This window comes from Trichomycterus rosablanca, chromosome 12, assembly GCF_030014385.1.
Source record: "Trichomycterus rosablanca isolate fTriRos1 chromosome 12, fTriRos1.hap1, whole genome shotgun sequence".
Classification (NCBI taxonomy): Eukaryota; Metazoa; Chordata; class Actinopteri; order Siluriformes; family Trichomycteridae; genus Trichomycterus; species Trichomycterus rosablanca.
The window spans coordinates 39088152-39115991 of NC_085999.1; the positions used below are offsets into that span (position 1 = coordinate 39088152).

Sequence of the window (27840 nt, forward strand, 5' to 3'; positions counted from 1 at the left end):
CAAGACAATGATCCAAAACATAAAGCAAAATCTACAATGGAATGGTTCACAAATAAACGTATCCAGGTGTTAGAATGGCCAAGTCAAAGTCCAGACCTGAATCCCATCGAGAATCTGTGGAAAGAGCTGAAAACTGCTGTTCACAAACGCTCTCCATCCAACCTCACTGAGCTCGAGCTGTTTTGCAAGGAAGAATGGGCAAAAATTTCTGTCTCTCGATGTGCAAAACTGATAGAGACATACCCCAAGCGACTTGCAGCTGTAATCGCAGCAAAAGGTGGCGCTACAAAGTATTAACGCAAGGGGGCTGAATAATATTGCACGCCCCACTTTTCAGTTTTTTATTTCTAAAAAAAGTTTAAAATATCCAATAAATTTCGTTCCACTTCACGATTGTGTCCCACTTGTTGTTGATTCTTCACAAAAAATTACAATTTCATATCGTTATGTTTGAAGCCTGAAATGTGGCAAAAGGTTGAAAAGTTCAAGGGGGCTGAATACTTTTGCAAGGCACTGTATCTATCTGTCTGTCTGTCTGTCTGTCTGTCTGTATGTCTGTATGTCTGTGTGCCTGTCTGTCTGTCTATCTGTGTCTATCCATCTATCTATTAAACTAATTTTAATCATTATTTTAATCCTGAAACCAAATTACATACAGGATTTCATTTTCATTTCAGACTAACAGCTTAAATGCTAATAAATCACAGGCACATCATTGCTTTTTTCAGTGCAGTAATCACCTCATGAATGAATGGAGCTGTGATTTAAAACCCAGGTAAACCCATCTAGTAGTTAGTCCAGTCCAGTCCAAAGCAAGCAATGAAAAGCAATAAAAACCCATGAGCCTTGGGCCACAGGATGCAGACGCGTAGCTGCTGATGGCTGGCTGTCAGAGCTCCTGATGGATTTAGCCAGCACGTCCACGCCGCTTGTTATTTCACTTAGCTGGAAATTGGTGTTTCCCTTCCCTTCACAACAACACACTGACCCTTGTGGAACCTCTATTTGATGAATTACGTCGTAAAGCTTCTGGATGTTTGTGAATAGGGACAGCAAGGTGTCCTGGTTTAGTGATATGGACCCTGAGGTTGCATTAGACTTGGAACGGGTCACTCGGAGAAGTTTTGTCCATAAGTTTTAGTTCATTTACAAGCCTTGTTAATGACTAAAGTGGAAGAAAGATCCATGGCAGTAAACCAAAAACATCCCACTGGACCAATGACTGACAGGGATGGAGGATAGATGCTCCTCAGAGGAGACCAAGAGATGCCTGAATCATTTGGAAAAAAAACAGGAACCTGTTTCTCCTTGGTCCTCGCTATGCCTGTCAGACAGCTAGATGTGCAGGATGTATCTTGTCATATGGAGAAGCAGTTCTGAAACGTTATTGGGGAAAATGGTAAACAAGGTAATTAGTTTACGTAAAATAGATTCACATCTTTTTCCCCTTGTTATTTTGGAGTCAGTTTGATGGGTAGGACAATACAGCAGATATAGCAAGTGTAAAATATCTGTTTATCCCAGACAAGTACCCAGGACATGGGTACAAACCTCCAAGTACATGGATCAGTGGTCTCTTGCCAAGTTGGGGAGAAAAGAAATGTGTCTAGATGGTCGGATATAATCCCAGAACCACCAAGTCTGCCATAAGTTAGAAGCTGTTGAAACACAGGTGTCACTATCCACAGTCAAGCAAGCCCAACACAATATAGAATTAAATATCATGTGTGCCATATGTATATTTTGATTTTACTTCATCTATACATGTCTCGAGGAGCCGGCTGCTCGCTCTCCTCAGCGCTTCACTTGATACGGCGTCCTGCCTTTTTCAATCAGCGATTTGACTAGTTCAAGATGATATTACAGCTGAGTCAGGGCCGGCCAGTGGGCTCAGGGATCACTTGTCCAAAACAGGCGGACTAATTTTAATACCTTACCTATGAGTTACATCTAAAGATAGGCGTTACAGTTTAAGCTAACGGGAGAGCAAATTAATCGAGAAATAGATCCTTAGATAGAGAGTTATTCAAGAGAATCATTTACACGGGTAGTAAACAGGGCCACAGGGGTTGGCAGAGTTTCTGCTTTCCAGAGATTCAGCTCACCCAGATGAATGTGTTTGGTCCACTGATGATTATCTTTATTTAAAATAATTAAATCCAATACTTACTTAAAATCAATTAATATCTGTACAAAAGCGTAATCCAACATATGTTGTGTATATGAGTGGTGCATGAACTAATACCCTCTCAGGGTGTGCACCAACTGGACACGGGACTGGACACCTTTTTACTGAGCCTGCAGCTTATCATAAATAACATTTCATTCAAGTTAGTCAAAAGTAAAGCTCAAACCCACTGTTAAAAGGTGTAAACATGATCCATCTGTACTCCAGCCTTTCCAGCTGAAGGATACCGTCCATCTACAGCAGTTGTATAAGTGTAGAAGCTACGGTAGCTCGTAACCTTGGTCCTCTGCAGTAGAAGAACAGTCCTGAGAATCTGCCACCCTCCCCAACGTGAGCAAACATTCCACCGGGTGCCGGATCCTCATACAGACTTCCTTCTCTCCAGTCCGCCGTTCAGGCTTTCATTAATTAATGCCGCCTGACAGATAGTCGTACGTCATCCTTAAATCATCGACATGCCTCGTAGATTTGCACTTGAGGCATAATGTTGACTCTAGCAAAGCTGTGACATGGTGCTGATTTCCTTAATTCCTAAACTGATTTCTTGAAAGATGCCATTTTACAGCTCCCTTAATAGTCGAATGTAAACCTAGAACATCCAGCGACGGTGCGAGGCTTCATGTTCTGTCTCAAATACCAAAATTCTCCTCCGTGTTTTGACTTCCCCTACAAAGTGGTTGTTAGTTTTCCAAACTCAGTTACCCGAGTCGTGTTTTTAGCTGCTTTACACTCCAACATCTTGGACCTTTTGATTGCTGTAGGATTGCTAGGACGTCTCAGAGCAGATTAACTAGTAAACGTGACGCACTTGAACGCAGCACGAATGAAAAACGTTAAATCGCTAAACACAAACCTTGGGTTTGAATTTCACAGCAAATTCAAATAACATGCAAATTACACGAGAAGCGGCTCATTTCAGGGTCCGGGAATTAGGTCGGGCTTTGATAATAGTATACACCAATCACCAATAACATTAAAACCACTTCCTTGTTCCTACACTGTCCATTTTATCAGCTCCACTTACCATATAGAAGCACTTTGTAGTTCTACAATTACTGACTGTAGTCCATCTGTTTCTCTGCATGCTTTTTTAGACCGCTTTCATCCTGTTCTTCAATGGTCAGGACCCCCACAGGACCACCACAGAGCAGGTATTATTTAGGTGGTGGATCATTCTCAGCACTGCAGTGACACTGACATGGTGGTGGTGTGTTAGTGTGTGTTGTGCTGGTATGAGTGGATCAGACACAGCAGCGCTGCTGGAGTTTTTAAATACCGTGTCCACTCACTGTCCACTCTATTAGACACTCCTACCTAGTTGCTCCACCTTGTAGATGTAAAGTCAGAGACGATCGCTCATCTATTGCTCCTGTTTGAGTCGGTCATCTTCTAGACCTTCATCAGTGGTCACAGGACGCTGCCCACGGGGCGCTGTTGGCTGGATGTTTTTGGTTGGTGGACTATTCTCAGTCCAGCAGTGACAGTGAGGTGTTTAAGAACTCCAGCAGCACTGCTGTGTCTGATCCACTCATACCAGCACAACACACACTAACACACCACCACCATGTCAGTGTCACTGCAGTGCTGAGAATCATCCACCACCTAAATAATACCTGCTCTGTGGGGGTCCTGACCATTGAAGAACAGCATGAAAGGGGGTAACAAAGCATGTAGAGAAACAGATGGACTACAGTCAGTAATTGTGGAACTACAAAGTGCTTCTATATGGTAAGTGGAGCTGATAACATGGACAGTGAGTGTAGAAACAAGGAGGTGGTTTTAATGTTATGGCTGATCGGTGTATGTTTTACTGGGGGTGGCATCCCTCTACTTTCACCTTCTAAGACCTCCGGCTATAAAAAAAATAAAATATGGAAAAAGCTGTGAAGGTCTTGAGTCCTGAATGTGATCGTTTAGCTGTAATTCTTTAATTATTATTGTATTAATGTACACAGCACTGCTAATGTCCGGGGTGAACATGATGTTCTTGAGAAAGTGCAACACAATAACTTATCTTTCGATAATATTTGAGTTAGCAGAGCAAAAGGTCAGACCGCAACACGTGTCTAAGCTTTCACGAGCCCACGCCTGAGCTTCAGCACTCACTCTCATATATCTGCAGGGGCCGGGGGTCTAAGGGGGGAGCACGGGTACGTCACTCCTCTCTGACCCTTGTTTGAGACTTCAATTAAACTTAAGAGCATGCGTGTGCGAGGGAATTTGAGAGCAGCAGGACGGAGCCGTACCTTCTGCATGTGGCACCGAGGGAATATCAGGGTGATTAGCTGGGCTTAGCTGATCATCATCTCTGGAGCATGTGACCACTCCATTAAAAAGGTCAGAGTGGATTGGTTTACCAGCTGTCATTAACATTTCTCCTCTTCTTTTATTTGCATACTAATGCGAGCGAATTGTACAGTGTCAATAATATATCAGACTTTATATATTAGACTGACTGGAATAAGCATAAACTGCAGAGATTCACATTTGGAATAACAGTTTGCTAACAGGCTGCAGGATATCTCGGAAAAGCTCGGAAACTTTGTCTTTGGGTGCATTCACATGAGAAGCGGCAAAAGCACGAGTCTCAGCGCAAATCTGCGCTTTGTTCAACGCTCGGCTTGAGCGGTAAAACCTCCTCAGCGTGTGAATCTGAGCTGAATCTGCATCAGTGTGGAATAAGCGTCAGATCCAGGGTTACAGCTCCACATGTATCTGTGTTTATCTGGATTCTCCTCCCTGTTTCACTTTTAAACTTGTGTTACAGCTCCAGCTTCTGAGAAATGCTGAGAATCAGAATCAGCTTCTCCCAGAGTCTAAAACGCTTCTGGTTGAAAATAAAGCTTAACGTGGTTTAATGTAGTAAAAGAAGGAGACAGGAGCACTAAACTTCTCTTCATTATTACTGCTCATAAGTTCCTCCACTAATCACATTCCTCACTCGCTGTTTTACTACAGTAAGTCACGCTAAGTTTTGTTCGTACGGCCTTTTACCGCCTCGTATCAAACAGCTCGTCTCATTGGAGGAGCTTTGAAAAGGTCAGCAAACAGCAAACTGGGTCAAAAATTAATCAGGTGAACTGGAGTGGCGCATGAAGCGCAATAATCGTGAGCACAACGCAGCAAAAAACGCATTCCATGGGAAACAACGGCACAGCTGGCGCAAAAGCGGTTTCTTCAAGTATTCTTTTATCCACTGGTCATTCTCAATTATCTTATCGATATCCCATCATTCGTTTATTAAACCAAATTGCAGACGGGCCTGGGCTCTACGGTCCACAAAGCTAACTTGCGCAGCGGTCTTATTACCCTAGATCCGGGTTCTAATCCCAGCAGTGCTATCGGCAGATCGAGCCCCTACACAGACACAATTAGCTATGTCTGGGGAGATGGCCAAAGCCCTGGCATGGATTGGCACCCTGGTGAAACCGGATCTGCTGCAATCCTGTCCAGGATAAAGCTTTTGCCTGCCGGCTGGGCTGAGCAACCACATAAACAACGATTAGCCTGTTGTTCATATAGGGGCGGGACATTAAGCTGGATGGGGTCTCTCTCATAACTGATGCAAATACAACCTCTGCTGGCTGGTTGATGGCACCTGCAAAGAGGCGGGGGAAAAAAGTGCTGTCAGGGTGTGTCTCTCCGTACACAGTGCTGATCCGCAGCTGATCTCGTCTAACCCACGTGTCGGAGGGGGCGTGGGTTAGCTCCGTTCTCCTCGATCAGAGGTGCATAAACAAAATATATCAAAAATACAACACTAATAAAGCACCAGTACTTTGCATCCAGGCAAAAGGTCCTCGATTAATCTTGATCAGGGTCACTGTGGGGCCGGTTTCGCTGGAATCACTGGGCGCGACGCAGTAACACACACCGGACAGGACAGGACGATGATCCATCACTGAGCCTCGGACACCCCCTTAGACATAGCCAATCATGTCTGCGTGTGGAAGCCGGACCAGCCCAAAGCACCACTAGAGATTTAAACTTACAGTTTACAATTTATTACAATTATTTATTAATTTATTTTTCATTATGAAGAAACGTATTTGCTCATTTTCCCCTTTAAATGTGCATTTCAATACAAAAAATAAAACAGAACATAATGCTGAGAAAATCTTTTTATAAAAATAAACAATAAAAATACAGTTTATTATATTTAAATTGATGTAATATGGACGCGATTCTTCTTCAGGTCGTGTTTGACAGGATCTTCAGAGCTTCCTGCTCCGTCTCAGGAACATCGAGCAGGCTGTGAAAAAACGGCCGCCCGTGAAGACAGACCTCCCGCGTCCCCTCGATCTCGGCTTTCATCCGGGAGAGGATATTCGTGACGTCCTCGCGCGACATGCTCAGAGGCAACTGGCGGGCCATCCTCACAGCTTCTCCCTGAAACGACAGACACAGTAAACCGGCGTCTGAATGAAACGTCAGCTCGCTTTACTCTTACTGTATGTAAACGATGTAACGTTCTGCACCTCCAGGTAGTTTGTGACTTTGAGAGGTCTGCACTGCTGGACCGTTCTGGCGTTCCTGTTCTTCACCGCCGTTAGAATCTCCTTCAGGTCGGTGACGCCGTAGAACGGCATGCAGTCGGCCATCGCCGTCAGTTCAACACACTGCGCCGTGGGCGGGGAACCTCACCCAAAAAAAACACAGAGTAAGGATTAATACACTGCAGGTACAACCTCGTCCACGACGGAATTATGGGTACACACCAAATAATTTATTATTAAAACAAAATAAACTTAATTAATAAAAATAGTGGCAATCTGGTCCCACTGTGGTTTACAAGATGTAAGATAAAGTCTCCACAGGGGGCGTACGTGTACAAGCCCATTTCGTGTTTATGTCCCTGTTAAAATTTGTTTATTTAATTCTTATTCAGTTCCTCTGTGACACTTTTTTTGGCTCGCTCTAGCCCACCAGTGCTGAGATCTTTAGGTTGCGAGTTCGAATCTCGGCTCTGCTACACACCGCTACGATTGGCTAATTGCTGCAATAATGACCTCTTCTGGCTGGTCGAGGTACTGCACAGATAAGAGAACCCGCCTGGTGCAGGTGAAAGAAGCGGTTGCACAAGCGTGTGTTGGGAGAGATACAACCAGGGGAATTGGATATGCCTAGATTGGGAGAAAATGAGGAAAATGCATAAATAGAATCCCAAACGGTGTTATCGACCTGGCCGGGGCCCCAAACAGGCACAACTGGCTGTGCCAGAAAGGGGAAAGGTCAAGTAAGTTTCATTGCTGCTGTGCAACCTCCAAGTCTGCTCTCAGATCAACAAATAGCATGGATACAGGTCCATGGTAGGTGAAAAGATGGGGTCAGTTGATCGATTATGCTTCCTAACTGGACAGGCTGACCCCTGGTTGAGCAGAGTGTATATAATATGATTAATATAATATAATATAATATAATAAATATAATATAATATAATATAATATAATAAAATATAATATAATATAATATAATATAATATAATTAATATAATATAATATAATTAATATAATATAATAAATAATATAATTAATATAATATAATATAATAAATACAATATAATAAAATATAATATAATAAATATAATAAAATTAATATAATATAATATAATTAATATAATATAATATAATATAATAAATATAATATAATATAATATAATAAATATAATATAATATAATATATAATAAATACAATATAATAAAATATAATATAATAAATACAATATAATAAAATATAATATAATTAATATAATATAATAAATATAATATAATTAATATAATTAATATAAATAATATAATATAATAAATATAATTAATATAACATAATTAATATAATAAATAGAAATATAATAAATATAATATAATACAATTAATATAATAAATATAATATAATATAATTAATATAATATAATTAATATAATATAATATATTATAATATAATTAATATTATATAATTAATGTAATGTAATGTAATGTAATATAAGACAATAATATTACATGTTGAGGTCAGCAGTGTTACCTGGAGTGAGTCTGATCTGAAATCCATTAGCCACCAGCCTGGCATCGGTGAACTGGAACTGACCACACGGGGCTACACTGCTCTTCTCCATACTCAGAAGAACGTCCATGTACTCTGGGCCGCCGAGAACACTGGACAGGAACATGCAGAGATTCAGAGACCGACATTACCGTAGAACTTTGCTTTTTCCACACGACCGTCGCTAGATCAGAAAGGAAGCGATACGTTACCCGTCCGTTAGCTCTACAGGCGGCTGCAGACTCGCCGTCGGAAGATAATTATCCTCCAGAAGCCTCTTAAACAGCAGGGCTTCCTCCACACGGAACGGATTCAGTAACAGGAGCTTCCTGCCACCTGAAACGACCCAGGCGCCGTGAGAAGGTAATCGGTTCACAGCCCGGAGGCCCGGCGTGTCCGATTGGGAGCGACGCTCCGGGTGAAGGGAACGTCTCAGCGATTCGATGCTGAACCGAACAGGCCTGGACACCCTCGCGAGGTTCTTCTTGCTCTCCGGCCGAGAGGAAAAGTGGTCGTCCAGGGTCTGCTGGTTGGACAGAGGGGCTTTGCGCTTCAGGCCCTGGAGTCTGTTCGCCGAGGGGTCGTCTTTCTGACGCTGAGGGTCGACCCGCTCAGGAGGGCTGCCAGCCGACGCCCGTTTGCTGTTCTTATTGTAGGACTCGAGGCACTTCTGGGCCCTCTCCTCGTACCTGTGATGGAGGAGACGGACGGTAAGCGATGTGATCGTCTCGACGTTTGTACACAGGAAAGGAAATGGAAGTCTAACAAGAGATAAAAGATGCAGACAGTGGACTGACGACTTTAACTCAGCCCTAATTTTAGGTGTACGAGCGAGTGTGTGATGTCCTGCATTGGGATTAAACCCTACAACCTTACAACGTAACTCTAAATAGGACGATGCACCTTCTGAATTTTTACCCATTTTGTGTTGTGTATTTAATTTTAAATCAATATTACGGCCTTAAACGGTTAATTCCACAATCACATCGCAGCAGGGCGTAAGATAAGGGCCCGGGAAATAAACCTATATTATGATGATTTTATTTATTTCTTTTTTTAATGCATTTTCTTGCGTCTTCAGCTGCTGAGGGATACCCGATTGCATCTGAGGAGAGCACGTCACTGTACACGCCTCCTCCGAAACGTGTTCTCGCCCCGCGTTCTGCACAGGCGTCTCTTCCACCAATCAGGGTCCTTACACACCCACACACAGTCCGGCCCCCACCCTGCAGATACGGTGGCCAGTTAGTATCTGCTGCAGGCACTGCCAATTATGCCCGCTAGATGGCGCCCAGCCGACCGGTGGCAATGCCGAGTTTTTAACCGAGGAGATTATTTTTAAATATTTTTAAATGGGAAGGGAATTGGCACAATCTTTGCTACAGTCGGCCGTCTGGGTAAATTTGGCACCAGGCAAAAAGGGCCTCGACCAGGGAGGTAAGAAAAGAACCCAACAGTCATTTCATTTCAGACCGGTTCATCTCGGTCAGGGTCACTGTGGATCAGGTTTCCCGGGAATCACTGGGCGCAATGCAGAAAGACACACGGAATAGGACGCCAATCCTTCACCGAGCCTCGGCCCCCCCCTCAGAGCAAGTCTAACAGGAGATAGAAGACTTCACGTAAAGCCCAAATTAATTTGGATTTTAATTTCAAATGTATTTTCCTCCGACTGCTCCCGTATTTAGGCGTCGCCACAGCGGATCTGGATACCTGATGCAACCCTCCTGTTTCTCTCGGGGCCTGGGACCTGCACTGAGAGCGCACTGACAAGTGCACCTCACAATGTCTAGGCTGTTTCGGCCACCCCTCAGACATTAACACCCCGATCATTAATACAACATGTTTCCATGTAGATTGTAGATGCCTCTCCAGATCTCAGCAGTGCTACATAAAATAATTAATAAGAAACTTTAATCGAGTCGATTAAAACAGCCCTTATTTCTTCAACACAAACCAATTAGGAACCAACAGCTGGACGAGGTCAGGAGTTTGACTAATTACAAATCCCCGATACACAGATGCGACCTTTAATTTAATTTCCTCTCGTGGATCCCGGGGGCCCGTGTTACACGCGATAAATCACGATGCAGAAAACAGCACAAACTGCCCGAGATAAAAACCATCTGTGAGCTGTGAGGAACTGGGGGGTGACGGAGTAAATGAGGGAGGAGGAGGAGGAGGAGGACGGAGACTGAAGAGAAAAGCAAAGACTAGAAAAACATACGTGTCTTCGTTTAGCTTCACATAATCTTCTAGGATTTACATTTTGCGACAGTGAATAGGCATTGGTATCCTAGAGGGTGTCCACTGTTGGGCCCTTGAGCAAGGCCCTTAAACATCAATTGCTCAGACTGTAAGTCACTTTAGATAAAAGCACCTGCTAAATGCCGAAAATGTAAAAGTTAAATGAATAATAAAAAACTGCCAGTGATGTTTAATACTGGCAGTAAAATGTGCTAGCCCATTACTGCTGAGATCTGGGGATACAGGGTTCGAGTCTCAGTGACGCTATTGGCCGAAACAGTCCAGCTGTTGGGAGGTGCGCTTGTCAGTGTGCTCTTAGTGCAGGTCCCAAGCCCAGATCAATAGGAGTTTTGCACATGTTTTTCTTAATTAATAAAAATAGTGGCAATCTGGTCCCACTGTGGCTCACAAGATGTAAGATAAAGCCTCCACAAGGGGGCGTACGTGTACAAGCCCATTTCGTGTTCATGTCCGTGTTAAAATTTGTTTAATTATTTAATTAATAATTAATTTATTTAATTCTAAAAACGGTGCCGGGGCGCCAAGGTGGCGCTAGCACACCAGCGCAGAGATTCCGAACTCCCCGCTTCGAGTCTCGGCTTTGCCACCGGTCGGCTGGGCGCCATCTAGCGGGCACAATTGGCAGTGCCTGTAGCAGGCACAAAATTGGCCACTGTGTCTGCTGGATGGGGAAATGACCGGACTATGTGGGCGGGGTCTTCAAACGCTGTGTAAGGACCCCGATTGGCAGATAGAGGCGCCTGTGCAGGGTGCATGGGTGAAAAGGGTTCCGCGCTAAGGGCTGCGTGCGGGTCGGAGGAGGCGTGAGCAGCGATATACCCGCCGAGACTGTAATCAGGGATCCACCAGCAGCGGAAGACAAACTGACTATAATAAATTGGGAGAAAATGCAGAAATAAAATAGAAAATAGTAATAATGATAATTATATGGTCTGCTTTACACGCTTTAATTGCTTTAAGGTATGAAGTCTTGCAACGCTGCACATTCACGGCACACGGCTCAGCACCGCAGGTCCACATGTGATGCGTCGGTACAGAATGACTTCATGGGTCTAAGAAGCGATATTTATCCGGGTGTACGACTTAACAGTGGCAGAAAAGGATTTAAGTACCAGCTCAGGGTCGTTTACTGCTAATAAATAGGATTTTAAACACGACTGTTTCCATTACATCCTTCCAAACCTTACAGAAGCACCCTGGGAAATAATAACATACTGCTGCACATTTTCCATCCGCCCAATAAAACGATGCATCCGTGACGTAGTTTTCTTAAATAATGGTCTCATTTTAATTGTGCATTTTTGCCCTTTCGGTTTAAGAGGCATGGAGATGAAATGTTGCAGGGTTTATACGCACCTTTATTGCTCTGTAAAAGATGATTTGGATGTCGTAATGCACCAACAACTACTGAGCAGTCTCACAGTCTGAGTTCTGACGTTCTTCAGCTCATTAGGATTAAACTACTGGCTTGTAGGTCTCTGTAATTCTACAGAATTTGATCTAATTGCCTGATTTACTGTTCCTGTGCAGCTCTGAAAATTAAAACGTCCAGTCGATTAACATGGACACAAGTCTGGACCCTAATGCGAGTTCTCCTCAGAAACACACCCTTAAAATTCTTCACATCTTTCCAATCCAAAATAGTTCATATTACAACATATTTCACCTTCCACACCGTATTTTACACTCGCAAAGAGCAAATCTACACTGTATGGCCCAGAGTATTGGGACACCTGACTGACCACGAGCTTGCTGGGCGTCCCATAGGACAACATGCGTTCTTCTGAGAAGCTTCTCACAAGACTTTGTGGAGGAATTTGTGCCCATTCAGTCGACAGATGACAGCATTTGTGTGTCAGTTGGTGTTCCGATTCATCCCGGAGCTGTTGAATGGGGCTCTGTGGAGCTCCTTGGTTTTTAAACCGAGCTTTTCTTTCATTTTCATTTAAATTTTCGGCATTTAGCAGACGCTAATCCAAAGTGACTTACAGCACTGTGACAGTATATTACACAGGTGTGCGACTAAAAAGCTGTTTGATTATTTTCATCTAATTTCCATGTATTTTGGTGTGCTGAAAACGAAAAAAATATTGAAAAAAATCCTGGACGTCAGGATTTGCCACAAAATGCAAAATTCTCTTCAAATTTAGTAAATTTTTCTCAATTTTTGGTATTTTTGATCTTAGGGTTTTAAACCAAATTTAAAGTCAAAATTACTATTATTTAATTCACATCAGTGCATTCAAGCTATACAATGCCAAAAAAATTTAACTTTCAATTGGTTCTTCGTAAACTTAAATATGAAGACCACGGTTGGCAAGTGTGCGTGGATTTGAAAGTCTTGTGCATGCTGCTCGGGCAACAAGCTGGGTATACCAAATACCCTGGTTTTCTGCGTCTATGGGACAGTCGAGACCGACAAAATCACTGGACCAAGAAGAGTTGCCGGCCGAGGGTGCTCACAGTTGGTGAAAAAAATGTCCTCCGAGAAACTTTGGTACCTCCCGATAAAGTTCTTCTACCACCTCTCCACATAAAATTGGGATCGATGAAGCAATTCGTAAAATCCCTTCCAAGAGACGGAGAATGCTTCAAATACTTGGTCATCAAGTTTCCAGGCCTCTCGGAGGCAAAATTGAAGGAAGGTGTGTACGTCGGACCAGACATTAGAAGGCTTATAGCTGATCAAGGGTTTATCGATACCATGACGGATCCTCAAAAAGAAGGGTGGATTGCATTTACAGAAGTCATAAAGAGATGTTTAGGCAATAACAAAGATCCTGACTATAAAAAGATCGTCGGACGAATGCTGAAAGCATTTCAAGCTTTAGGTTGCCTGATGAGTTTGAAAGTGCATTTCCTCCACTCCCACCTGGACAACTTTCCTGAAAATTTGGGAGCTGTGAGTGAAGAGCAAGGTGAACGATTCCACCAGGACATTAAAGAGATGGAAAGAAGGTACCAGGGAAGATGGAGCATTACAATGATGGCAGACTACTGTTGGACGCTTCAGAGAGACATTGCAGATGCTACTCACAAGCGTAAATGTACCAAGAGGAGCCTCACAGGGAAGAAGAATCGATTTGTGTGTGTTAGTGAGCTCATTCCAGTTAAAAAAATGGTTTTCATGAAACATTTGTAATAAAAAATTAAGTCTACTTTCATTTATTTTGAGGTATTGCCTTATTTAACATGGTTACCTAAATTGTCAGAAAATGTGATGTCCTATGAGAAAACGGAGGTCATTTTCGGATTCAGCGCACCCAAAAACATAAAGACTACGTGGAATAACCAAAACAGCTCTTGAAAAAAATTTTTTTTGCAGACCTGTGTTATCTAAGCAATTGAGGGTTAAGGGCCTTGCTCAAGGGCCCAACAGTGGCAACCCGGCAGTGAAGGGTCGTGAACCTAATTACTAGTCCAGTATTTTAACCACTAGGCTACAACCGTCCTTCATATCATTTTGTTTATATAACTAATTTATTACACCTGTTAGGAACTGTTGTGGCTGCAACGCATGCATACAACACTTAGAAGGAGCGTCCCGATACTTTTGTTTTCCACGACGACTGGAAACAGCTGCTTCAGGAGCGATATCTGGAAACGTACCTCCCCCTGTCTTCCTCCCCGAGGCGTTCCCATTTCTCTTTCACAGCGGCGGCGACATCCTGCGGACCGGCCCGCGGGTTCTGCTGCAGCACCGACGCTCTCGAGTCCTGCTCGAACAGGGCGAAGGCCGACAGCGGCCGGCGCACCGAACGCTCGCTGATCAGGTCGTAGGCGGTCGGTTTGGCCATCTTCTCCACGATCACGTTGGCCGGCCTTTTGAACGCGCCGTCGTCTTCGGTCTCCTGCGCTCGTGGCAGATGGAGGGTCACGGGTTCCAGGAGCTCTCCAGAGACGGGATCTGAGAAAGCCTTGCCCGTGGTCCAGCTTGTCGCCGAGATCTCACCCGTCTGGTCCTCTGAGCTACCCTCGATACCGCCGGTCGAATTCAACCCGCCGTTATCGGCGGATAATGAAACCTGAGCGGCGTCCGAGTCGCCGAAGCTCCTGTTGACGATCCAGTCGTCTGACGAGGACGACGAGCTCGTGTTAGCCGTACCGGGCAGGGACGTCTCACCGTCCTGTTCCTTCACGTCCACGATGGAACCTTCTAGCATCTCAGATGCTGCACCTTCTTCAGCGTTAGGAGCCGTAGGAACCGTATGGTTAGCGTTAGGAACCGTAGGCGACTTTTCATCAGCAACCGCAGAACGAGGCCGCCCTGCTTCGCCGCTGTCGTTTCCGACCGAGTAAGAGCCGTACATCGAGATCAGTACAGACTCCACCGCTAAAAGCACCGCATCCTACAGGAATAAAGTACAACCGAAAGCTTAATTAGCACATGACGTTAATAATTAACGTATAGGTTTTAAATCAGGGCAGATTCTCACCTTGTTCTGGAACATGACTTGCATTTTGTCCGGCGTCAGGTTGACGTCGATGCTGGAGGCGGGGACGCCGATGTTCATCATTAAGATTGGGTAACGCCGGCTGGCAGATTCGTTATTCCCACGAGCGGCGTTAGCGTAGTACTGCCTAACGAGCTACAGAATCAAGCCGGCAAAACGATCAACACTTTTCCAACAACTATTTCCAATTTTAATTTTCAATGCGTCCCTTGTAATGAAGCCCGACGACGCAGTGATCATCTGTGGTCGGAAGTCTGAGAGAGATTACTAGAGGGTGTCGACACCCTGGAGAGCTTATTGTGCCCAACAACGTTGAATGAGCTGCATTTTTAAAAATGATTGGTGGCTAATTTAACGCATCTCTGAGAACCGTGTGTTTACTGCCACCATAATATCCGATTCAGATTCTGACCCAGTTGCTTCGAGACTTCAAGCCCTTAAGTCTCGGCGCAAACAGCAGCTTCGTTCGGCGCTCGGCTTGATCGGTAAAACCTGATCAGCGTGCGAATCTGAGCTGAATCTGCATCAGTGTGGAATAAGCGTCAGATCCAGGGTTACAGCTCCACATGTATCTGTGTTTATCTGGATTCTCCTCCCTGTTTCACTTTTAAACTTGTGTTACAGCTCCAGCTTCTGAGAAATGGTGAGAATCAGAATCAGCTTCTCCCAGAGTCTAAAACGCTTCTGGTTGAAAATAAAGCTTAACGTGGTTTAATGTAGTAAAAGAAGGAGACAGGAGCACTAAACTTCTCTTCATTATTACTGCTCATAAGTTCCTCCACTAATCACATTCCTCACTCGCTGTTTTACTACAGTAAGTCACGCTAAGCTTTGTTTCGCTTTTACCGCCTCATATCAAACAGTTCGTCTCATTGGAAGAGCTTTGGAAAGGTCAGCAAACAGCAAACTGGATCAAAGTTCAATCAGGTGTGCCCTTACGGTCAATGACTTGAAGTCAGTGAGCTGGCTGAGATTTTACCAGACATACGTCAGCACCCACTAGTGTATAATGTGGTAATAATTTAATGTTTTATTGCATTTTTCTTTAAAAATTTGTGTTCAGAAGGGTTCTGAAGTTGAAGAAATATGTACGTTCATTCAATACGTCCGTCTCCTGTACATTATAAATGTATTCATAAAGAAATACAGAGATAAATAATAAACATACCTTGAGTGCATCTTTGTGCTGTACTGGACGATTGTTCACAAAAATGAACGTCTTCTCCGAGGTGCTGGAGCTCGTTGTATTAAGGTCAGAGTCCGGCTTCGGGAAATAGCCATCGATAGAAATCTATCAAACACGTGAAGATTGATTGATTAAGATCAGCTTAGTGATTAGTTTATGACCAATAAAACTAGTATTAGTGAACGTGGGCTAGTCAGTGCACCCTTAGTGCTGGTCCCAGGTCCAGATAAATAACAGAGTTGCATCAGGAAGGGTGTCCTAGGGCAGGTGTAGGCTAGAGGTTAAGGTACTGGACTAGTAATCGGAAGATCGCTGGTTCAAGGCCCACCACTGCCAGGCTGCCACAGTTGGGCCCCTGAGCAAGGCCCTTAAGCTTCAATTGCGTCCCTTGAAAGCGTCTTTAAAGTGCTGAAAATGTAACTGTGTCCGGCGTAAATATACGTACATTTAAATACAATATCCAAACAAATGATCCGCTGTGGCGCCCCCTGATGGAAGCGTTCATTCATTGCAGATGTACCTGATTAGGTGCTTGCAATCATGGCAGCTGTGGCCTTGCGGTTAAGGTACTGGACTAGTAATCGGAAGAACGCTGGTTCAAGGCCCACCACTGCCGAGCTGCCGCGGTTGGGCCCCAATTGCTAAGACAGTATACTGTCACAGTACTGTAAGTCGCTGGTGATGCCATGCTGTTCTCCTCAATTATTATTATTTATTATTTATTAAAACCTTGAACAAAGACCCAGACTGAAGCACGACACCCAGGACATCAAACATTAGACCAGCCACCCAATGGTGCGAAGAACAGTTAGTGTGACAGACATACAGGTTTGTTAGAAACCTGGGTTCGAGTCTCTAGTCTTTGGGAACTGTCCTGTCCTCTCCTGCCCCCTCCTTGAGCTCAGTGTTCCCAGCGACCCCGATCACAATCGAGCGAGTTCACTTTAATACTTACCCGTATGCTTTGGAAACAGTCACGGCGCGAGACGGGTCTCATTCATTCCAAGCACTTTCCTGCGGCGGTATCCAAACAGCAGTCCAATATAAATTATAACCACGAGCGGAGCCAAGTCGCTGATATGAACGGCATCCTTCGCCTCCGCGTGACCTGTATGAAGCGTCCTAATGCTCCCCCGCGGACCCGCACATGTCACATACGCGAGGCGGATGGGGTGGAAGGGTCAGCTTACAGACTTGGCCCCGGCTCCCGGCTGATGAGTGAACTTCTCTTTTGGCTAATGACTGATTACCGAAACAGACACGCTTCAGCAGGCATTAAGAAAAACAAACAATAAATTTGTTTTTCTCCACGTACGTGTCCACGGATTCCGAGAAAGTCGCATAAATAACGTGTGTTAAATAAAGACGCGGACTCATCCGGGACGGGGCTTTGGGTGAGTGTTAGAGAGATTTAGCGCCAGCCATCGCTACACGTTTAAATTACTGATGCGTCCGTGTGGCGAGAGCCGAACACATGGAGCAGAAATTAAAACGCCGGATCGAGGCGTCAGCACCGGGTCCACCTGACGTTCCGGGCACCTGCTCCTGTCAGGAGGTCGTTTTCACTACGGTCCTGATACCTGAGCATGTCGGGTTTCTTGTGGGCATTTACACTTGTGCACCCAAGCATAACCACGGGCCTAACAGCGAGAGGTCAGCACAGTGTACAAACCCAATTATGGGCGTTTCTTATCATTTATTTAGTTATTTATTAGGAAATTAGGTAGTTATCGAGTCTTTTAATCTCAAACACAGTCATGGACAATTTTGTATCTCCATTTAACCTGACTGCAGGTCTTTGGACTGTGGAAGGAAACCGGAGCACCTGGAGTAAACCCACACAGACACGGGGAGAACATGCACACTACACACAGAAAGGACCCGGACCGCCCCACCTAGGAATTGAACCCTGGATGGCATTTTTTATCAAGTGTAATTTTATTGCCTAGTTGGTTGCCAGAAAGATATATTCTGATTTTTGATAGGCTAAGAGTTACTTAACTCTGGGCAGTGGTGCCCTGTCCACCCTAAGATGCCCTGTCGAACTTTACTCAAGGTTCAGGCACTGGATGTGAGGCCCTCTGGTTCCAGAAAGGTCCAGAAAAATAAACTACAGAAAAATTACACTACAAATTGGTAACCATTCTGAAGATGCATCTCTGCATCCTCCACATCTTTGGTTTTCCTTGATTACCGACTTCCCATCATCCCACAAAATCCTGCTAGGAGGTCCCAGCAGTCGACAAACTGTCTCAACTCAGTGCCCATGCTCTGAAATACCAGCCTTGGTTGGTCCAAGAAACTCAGTCCTTGCTTCACTGGCTTCGTGGAGATTCTTCAATAAATAAACCATCCTACAAAATTAATCCCTCTTTTCATGTCTAACTCTTTAGGCTGGTAGTTCCAGAACCCCTGGAGGTTACCGTGTCCCTTGATACACCACCTACCTCCATCATGCTGGAGGGACTTCAATATTTGGTAAACCGAGAGGGTAATGGCCTAGGACGTTTCGGACCCCATTCATCGCTGACGTTCCCTACGGGCACCATGGGCGGACATCGCATCACGGACCGTGAAATGAGCCGCTTCGCGTGTAATCTGCAATTTGCTGTGAAATTCAAACTTTAATGTTTGTGTTTAGTGATTTAACGTTTTTCATTCGTGTACGGTCCAAGTGCCTCGTGTTCACTGGTTAATCTGCACTACGAGGCGTCCCAGCAATCCTACGGCAATTCAGTCAGCAATCGCTCAACCAAAGCGTCCAAGATGTGGAAGTAAAGCAGCTAAAAACACGACTCGGGTAACTGAGTTTGGAAAACTAACGACTGATTCTGTTGGGGGCCAAAACACGGAGGAGAATTTTGGTATTTGAGACGGAACATGAAGCCTCGCACCGTCGCTGGATGTTCTAGGTTTACATTCGACTATTAATGTAGCTGTGCTGTGTATCGTAGCTTCGTTTATTCTATTTTATCATTTAATTTGTGAATGTCATTTAATAACCGCCTTGAAATGTGACACTTTTTATCGCTGTGCCACCCAAGCGCCAGTGGCGTAATTAGTGTGACTGTAGTAGGCATGGACACCCGTTCACCTGCCACGCCTGTTTTTATACCTGTTTTTTGCCCCATTCACTTGCAATAATTTTTTTAATTTAAGAGATAAGAGATCTCGAATACATCGTATCGAATCTCGGCTCTGCCTGCCGTCTAAGGCTGAGCGGCCACGTGAACAACGATTGGCCTGTTGTTCAGATATGGGCGGGACTAAGCCGGATGGGGTCTCTCTCTCATAACTGGTGCAATCACGACCTCTGCTGGCTGATCGGTGGCGCCGGCACAGAGATGAGAAAAGAGTGCTCTCAGGGTGTGTCTCTCCGTACACAACGCTGAGCTGCACTGCACTCGTGATAAGTGCAGGTGATAAGATGCATACGGCTGCCGCACGCGTGTCGGAGGGGGCGTGGGTTAGCTTCGTTCTCCTCAATCGGTGCGGGGATCGGCACTGGTGGAGAGGAAGCGTGACGCAATCGGGCAAAAAAGGGAGAAAATGCATTAAAAATAATAATAATAATAAGAGATATCAACGCCGTTCTAACTCTAAATCGTCCGGCCTGTCGATGACACCGCAACTTGTGTACGCTTTTGGATACGCACGCCCGATTTTTTGCCCCATTGACTTCCATTAATTTTTTTAAAAAGCAGGCTGATCTACTGAACTCCTGCATGCATGACCTAAAGTATTCGGACGCCACCAACTGCTGAGCTGCAATCACACTCGCATTTCTGTCACGTCTATCGACAAAAAGCCAAAATCGCCGAGTCATTTCTTCTGACATGACCGAGCGAGGTGAACAGAAACAGCACGTTCAGGAGGAGAGTCCCGAAGAGTGAAACTTTCCCGTAAATCCCCAAACTCAGCCGCCCGGCAGGAGCCCGGCGGGGGCCCGGCGATGTTTGAAGTGAAATTGAAGTGAAATCAGCGTGACGTGACGGGTCAAGGCTCCAGTGTTGATTCACTTGGAGAAAAGTAAAAACACGACCACGGGAGGAACGATGTTTGGAAGCTGACAGAAGTTTCACTGATCACGTCCGGCCTCGCAAAGCTAGATTACAAACACACACTGCAGAGAGACAAACACAGACTTTAGGAGAGTCTTAGCTGTTAAACTAGCTGTAAATCGGTGGGCTGAAGGAGCTGATCGTTTTCCTGTGTTTTTTTAGGACATCACTGACCTCTGCCTGCTCGTGGCGATGTTGGACGGGCAGGAGGTTGGTGCCGATGGAGGATCCGAGCACGGCCATGAGCGCTGCGCCGTGATCCGACACCCTGGCTTTCTGCCACACCACAACCTGAAACAACATGATAAAAATGGGTCAGGCTATTTTCTTCTGTCCCAAAATAGGACCACCTGTGGGACTGAGACCTCGTACATGAACCACCAATGAAAAAGCTCTTAATAAACAAAGTCCAGTAACATTTTTCCTGTTTATGGCAACAGACACAACCACCGAAAGGACCCAGAAAGGCTCGGGCTTTATTGTGCTCAAATTATTTAGCAATGCTGCCTAATTCTTCTATTGTGCCTGCAAGCCTCATTTAATGAGGAACCCCTGGAACGCACGCTCACCAAGCACCTCGTTAGGTACGTACTGTACGTTCAGTCATTATTTAATACACTAAGCTACCATACAGCTGAACTTCCCAGATACACCATTACTGACTGTAGCCCAGTTATCGCTCTGTACGGTCTGGCTGGGCGTCTGCACCGACGACGACGGAGGGTCATACGAACTCCTCATAACTGCTGCGATTCTGACCTCTGCTGGCCGATCGGGGGATAATCGCCGGATGATCCGTGCGCCATACGGGTGGTGCAGGTGAAAAGAAGCGGCCTGTGCTGCACACGTGTCGGAGGGGGCGTGTGTTAGTCACGACCCTCCTCGCTCAGGAGCAGAGGTGAAACACGATCGAGGAGCTGGACATGACCTCCACTGACCAGTGGACCAGTGGGTGGAGGATCATTCCCAGCACTGCAATGACACCAATAATCTAATGATATGGTAGTGTGTGTCGTTCTGGTACGAGTGCATCAGGTGCAGCAGTGTTGTTGGGATTTTTACTGGCCTCTTTATTAGGAACAGTTAGAGACTAGAGTTAACTAGAACACGCCACCACTGGACTCTGGAGCAGTGGAAATGACGAACATGAGTCTCTATCTGGCAGTCTGATGGACGAGTCTGGGTTTGACGAATGCCTGAGTGCCCTGTACCAGCTGTGAAGTGTGGTGGAGGAGCAAAAATGCTACTGGGTTGTTTTTTTCAGGCGTTGGCTGGGGCCGGTCAGTTCCAGTGAAGAACAATCTTAATGCTCCAGCCTACCAAGACATTCTGGACAATTGTATGCTTCCAACTTTGTGGGAACAGTTTGGGGAAGTACAGTGACATATGTTATTAATTTGGTGATTTAGTGACTGAAGAAAGTAGATGTTTTTTTAATTGTGTCATGGCCTTCTGAACCCCTGTAAGTGATTATATTTACATTTACATTTTCGGCATTTAACAGACGCCTTTATCCAAAGCCACTTACATTACAGTTACAGTCTGAGCAATTGAGTGTTAAGGGCCTTGCTCAAGGGCCCAGCAGCAGCAACCTGGCAGTGGTGGGGCTCGAACCAGCGACCTTCTGGTTACTAGTCCAGTACCTTAACCACTAGGCTATGGCTTGCCTACAAAATGTTGTTTGTTGTTTCTCTACACTAAGCTGATGCTTTTATCCAAAGCGACTTACAGTACTATGACAGTATACAATCTAAGCAATTGAGTGTTAAGGGCCTTGCTCAAGGGCCCAACAGTAGCAACCTGGCAGAGGTGGGGCTTGAACTGGCAACCTTCTGATTGCTAGTCCAGCACTCTAACCACTAGGCTACAACTGACTGGTATTGGCTGTTTATGTTTTATGCCAGTATAAATAGGGCTAGTTTGCCCATCATTAAAACGTGGGACAAAAGAGCGATCTCTTAAAACGTAGGGGGAAAAAATCCAGATTTTTGCTGGTGGTCGGATGCAATCCGAAGAACACACACAAGAAACGCAGGGGCCACTGGGATTCGAACTTGGGTCTCTGCAGTAGTGTACCAGCTGAACCTCGGAGTTCTCAATTTCTCAGTTATAATATTTTTCAGCTCCTTAAGATAAGTATATGGGGGGAAAAATCTTCACATCGGTCAGCCCGGTGAGAAACGGACGTATATCTTCACACCCGTACGTCGGCCTGTCAATGACACGTCCGTTGGCGCGTACATCCATCCAAGGTGTTGATTTCTGGGGCGCATTCGGTCCGAAGCACGCACGCCTGCTATGAAACACACGATTTGATAAGTGTAAAAGGAGCGCTCTAGTAAACAGCTTCAGGAGCGCTCGTGAAACCCGGCACCCGGCGAAGTGCGAAGTTTGTGATATGAGATAGGAGCGGAGGTACGGTACGAATGGCTGGAATGGTCGCATGTTCCTCCTGGCACGGTACGCTCAATCAAATCAAAAGCTGCGTTAATAAAATAAATAACTCTTCTCTACGTCTGCGTGGATTGTACGGCCACGTGGTGCACGGATCGCCGTCTGGTATCGCACTTAAAATCGATCCTGTACACCTCACGCCCCTCTGTTTGCTGCGTCAGGCTTAGATGACGGTCGTGGGCCTACAGACGGAGCCTCACAGGAGTCGCAGCTCTTCATCATCTCATGTTATTCGTACTGTGGAATGCTTGTAGATTCATACCAGGCGTAGCAAAAGAAAAGTGAAGTAAAAAAAAAAAAAAAAAAAGATTATTAGCAGCATTTTTTTCCGTGTAGCTTTTTTTATGGGCTCTCACTGTGGTTCGCTGAAGTCCCAAAATCCTAACAATGGCTTAAAAACCCCAATTTATTCTATAAGTTTTTTTTAAATCTGTTTAAAAATGTAATTCACTCCGATCACAGCATAACGTGCGGCTTGTTGAGACCTTTCAGTTAAGCAATTAGCTACCCGTGTGCCTGGACCCCCTCGATCAGGGGTGAAAGTGACGAGAGAGACGAGAGAGAGAGAGAAGCTCCAATTGGCCACGACTCAAACTCAGCAGGAGGTCGACGGTCCAAGCTGGCACTGTCGGGCCCCTAAACATGGCCCTTACGCCTTCATGGCTTGGATTGTATTCGGTTACTGCTAAATGCCACGAATGCCAGTGCGGGCCTCGGTAAGGAGGCCTGTACAGTTCCCCGACCTCAAGTCGGTGTTATAAAGGTTTGCAGCCTGACGGTTAAGCTACAGGACTAGTAATCAGAAGGTCGCTGGTTCAAGCCCCACCACGGCCAGGTTGCTGCTGTTGGGCCCTCGAGCAAGGCCCTCAACCCTCAATTGCTTAGACTGTACCAGTACTGCTAAATGCTGAAATTGTAAACAAAGAACGACTACTTTTCGTCTTAAGTTAAAAATGAAGTATCTGATGTTAAATTCCTAATTTAAGAGCATGTTGACGCACTTTTCCACTCCAGATTTCCCCAGATGTGTTTAAGACCTTAATCCTGACCAGGATAAATCTGGTATTTAAGATCAATAATGCTCCTGTTAGGGTTTAAAAAAAAAATCCCACACGCTATTTGTAGACATTTGACGCCACCATGTGGTAAATCCCTGCATTACATGCACAATACTACTAAGATTTGTAGTTTTTTAAATGAGCCTAAGTTTCTGTATTGATGTTCAGCTTTAAAGGGCGAGGGAGTGAAAAATCACACTGACCTTTACCTTTACTTTACCTTTATTTACACTAAATGGTGTCGGTCAGGTTTATGTATCTGGACAGGAGCTGCTGATGCTGATTCTCAATCAGCTTCCAAGAGTTCATCAGTAAGTGTGGAGCGATACTTAGACTCGATCCAAAAACGCTGGTAAATATGCGGCACATTTTTATATGTTTGGATATTTTTCCTCAGCCAGCAGGTTCCAAAACTGTCCAGCAGAGGCGCTCGACTTCATACGAAAGTCAGATTGAGGGTTCCAATTTCTCCGTCGGCTTCTTCCACGTATGAACGTAACAGCGTCTCTGCCTGCAGCGTTCCAGCCCGAATCCAAGCGTTTTTGGTTTCTTTGTGCTCGGTCGCGCCCTCATCTTCACAAACCGTGCAGGTTACATAAAGAAAAATGCAAAAATGATGCAAACTGGCTACTGACGAATGAAAACGTTCTAGATTCCTGGTGCTTTAGGCGGGCTGAGGCGTAGCTAAAAGCAAATTAAAGAAACGGCGGCTGCATTTCGTGTCGATCATGTCGACCTGTTTGGATGCGGCGCGATCCACACAGACACGGGGAGAAGATGCGGACTCACACAGAACACACACAGAAATTGTGGGAATCGAACCCAGGACCATCTTGCTGTGAGGCGGCAGTGCTACCCGCAGTGTTGCCAACTCCTCAGTAAGGAAAGTAGCTATTGGCTGTCCTAAAAGTCGCTAAATGACGTCATTGCCTAATTTGCATATGATCCATTTGCATGTAATTGACGCTGTAGAAGAGAGGAATAACATCGTGGGAGAGCCAAAAAGTGGGTAAAAAAACACCCTAAATATGTTTAGAACTACAAATGAACATTCTTCTGTTAATTCGTGGCTTGTTTTTGTTTTTTAAGAAAATACTGAGCTACTCTGGGCAGGGTTGCCAGATTGCGACAGTAATTTTCAGCCAAAATGCATGAAAAAACGCCCAAAACACAGGATAAGCAGATGGTGTTTAGCATTTCACAAATAATAAACCAGTTAAACCATCATGACCTACAAATTAATATCTTAAAATGTACAGATCAGTAATTATACATTATAAAGGACACATTTTTTTTGCTTGCATGTCTTTAAAGTAGCCTGCCAAGTTTGTAAAATGCATGATTTGTTAGGACACACGACCCTCTGCATGTAAATAAAAATAAACTTGCAAGCAATGAAAGTTTAACCTCTCGTACATGAGACTTGCTTACCTTCATATTCAACTCAAATCACTTGTCTAACATATGAATCAGTGTATTGATGGGCGTGGCAACAGTGTCTTGGACTGGAAAGAATAACCTGTCAATCACAGTTTTGACAACGGGTTGGATGTGGTGGGAGAAGGTAGGGAGAAGGGAGACCTGTTTATATTCCACCTGCTTTAGCAATAGCTTTTTTTATTTATATTTTAAGCTGCCAAAATAATTACAAACCAGCCCAAATTTTGTCCACCTGCCAAAGTGTGTTTTTCCCTGCCAATTTCCAACAAAATCCGCTCATTTTGGTTGAAACCCGCCCAATCTGGCAACACTGACTGTGATACTGACCGCCCGTGCTTGAGGACAGTAACTGCAGAACAATGTGTGTTTTCACGTTCGAGTCTCCAAAAGTCTCCAATAACACCAGAAAAAGTCGCTAGATTTGTCGCTAGTCGCTTTTTTGAAAAAAGTCGCTAGAGGGGTCTGAAAAGTCGCTAAGTTGGCAACACTGGCTACCCGACCTGTCCACCTGTGCCGCCCTTCTGATTTTGACAGCAAATGTAAAAATGAAAGAGGACGCCCTTGCTGACGCAACACGGAGAGCGCACCGAGAAGTGCACCTCACGACGGCTAGGCTGGTTCAACCATCCCCGCTTAGACATCAGCCAATCGTGTTCATGCATTTACATTTTTGACATTTGAGCATTGGGTTCAGGGCCTTGCTCAGGGGCTTAATCTGACAACCTTCTGACTTCTGCTAGTCTGGCACCTTAACCGCTGAGCTATTACTGCCTGAAGCATGCAGTTGCCCTGCTGGCCGATAGCACCGCTACAATTCAAAACCCTGGATCCCCAGATCTCATCAGTGATTGGCCAGCACTGAAGATCTGAAGGCTGACTGCTGTCAGTGATCAAACCCCCGGTTTGCACGTCAATGCATTTATTAATATTCAATACAATTCTTCGTTCGTACCCTATTGTGTGTCAGCACGACCCTCAGCTCAGGTTTGATAATGGCATAAGCCATCAGCAGATCCTGCACCTTCTTCAGCTCTTCTTTACACTTCTTGGCGTTGGAGTAGAACTGTCTCCTGACCGGCAGGTTCTTAAACAGTTTCAGCGCACACACAGTGGTACCTGCGTACAGAGGTGGTAAAATGTCGGGTTTCTTTTATGAGAGAGTCTATAAGTGGAACTGTTTGGTAGCTTTTTTCAAGCCGTGTATACCTTGACCGAGATGGGACGGCTTCTGTGAGACGACGTGTCCACTGACGTCCAGCGTGTACTGAGTGCTGAGGTCGTCCTCGGCCGTTTTGGTCGTAATTATGACCTGCGGAAAATACAAATCGGTGCGGATCAGGAACGTGCATCAGAATCAAACAGGCACGCCCCCCCCCCCCACCCCCCTCTGCGTCCACAGGATCGGGTGTTACCCGAGTCGTGATTTTAGCTGCTTTACACTTCCACATCTGGGACATTTTGACTAACCGAATTGCTGTAGGATTGCTAGTGTAAGACGTTTCTGTGGTGTCGTGTGTCGACGATGTTTGATGCGTGCGCTGCTTCTCTACACACGTGATCGTCTCTGTGCAGGACATCTAGGAGTAACAACAGCTCAGCCACAAAGCCTCCAGCTAACTGTACCCCTCCCGTACCAAGTTCCAAACAGCCTCGACTCGGGATGAAAAGTAACGTACTCTCACGTATGGTCAAAACTTTAAAGTGTGGTGAAGGGAGCATAACCGCATGCTTCTCCTTTTAACAAACTGAGCTGGGCACCTTAGTGCTGGGCACGGCTAGGGATTGAGGGTTCGAATCCCCAGCAGCGCTATCTGCCCGTCAAACGTCTACACACAGACCTGATTGGCTTTTTTGGGGGGTTGAGTCTCCGAGTGCATTCTGCAGAAACTGGACCACCCGTGACCTTGACCAGGGTAAAATTAAATTAAAAACCTTGGTCGCAGTGAAGGGAAATCATGATGCATTTTCTTACCTGATACTTTGTACCAACAGTTTGGGGAATGACCTTTTTTAGAACTGAATTGCACCATGTAGAAAGCAGGATTCATAAAGAAATGGACGTTATTTATTGATCAAAGATAAACTGTCACTCTCAACAGTCTGTTGTAGCTGTTAAAGCATAAAAACAGAAACTCTATATTAATTTTGAAGGTATATTTTTTAAAATGCATGCATGAATGTGATGTTCGACTGTCCACATTCGATTTCTGATGTTCCTGATAGTATAAAAATCCCGGTAGAATAAAAACGTACCTCAGAAATGGAACATATAGATCCGAGCGCTTCTCCTCTGAATCCATACGTTTCGAGGCGCTCCAGATCCTCATGGCTGGAAATCTTTGAGGTGTAGTGTCTCACCGCCATCACGGAGGCATCGGCGGCTTTGATTCCAGAGCCGTTGTCTCGCACCTCGATACGATCCAATCCATAATTCTCCTACAACGAAGAGGAGACTTTATGAACCGATCCGTGTTGGATTTATATCTAGAGTTAGTTCTGAACTACACTCGCATTGTGGATTTACCAGCTTCACTTCAAGACTCGTAGCACCGGCATCGAGCGAGTTCTCGATCAGCTCCTTCACCACGTTCAGGACAGAAACGATCACCTGGGAGCTGGAGAGCAGTCGCACCGTCTCTGGTGGCAGCGCCTTCATGGTTTGATCGTCTGTAAAGTCAAAAAAATAAGAGCCAAC

The 27840-nt window shown here is 45.0% G+C and overlaps 1 protein-coding gene across 1 annotated transcript; it reads right to left on the reverse strand.

Moving 5' to 3' along the window:
• Window positions 1–6291: 6291 nt before the first annotated feature.
• Window positions 6292–27812, reverse strand: pms1 (PMS1 homolog 1, mismatch repair system component). Its single transcript, XM_063006414.1, has 12 exons — window positions 27670–27812; window positions 27399–27581; window positions 26352–26454; window positions 26098–26261; window positions 20368–20484; window positions 16115–16237; window positions 14929–15081; window positions 14102–14841; window positions 8437–8913; window positions 8207–8337; window positions 6667–6827; window positions 6292–6577 (listed from the first exon to the last, which is right to left on the reverse strand). Exons 1-12 carry the CDS (start codon window positions 27799–27801, stop codon window positions 6380–6382), a joined length of 2682 nt encoding a protein of 893 aa, XP_062862484.1. The 5' UTR covers window positions 27802–27812; the 3' UTR covers window positions 6292–6379.
• Between the last annotated feature and the right edge of the window lie 28 nt (window positions 27813–27840).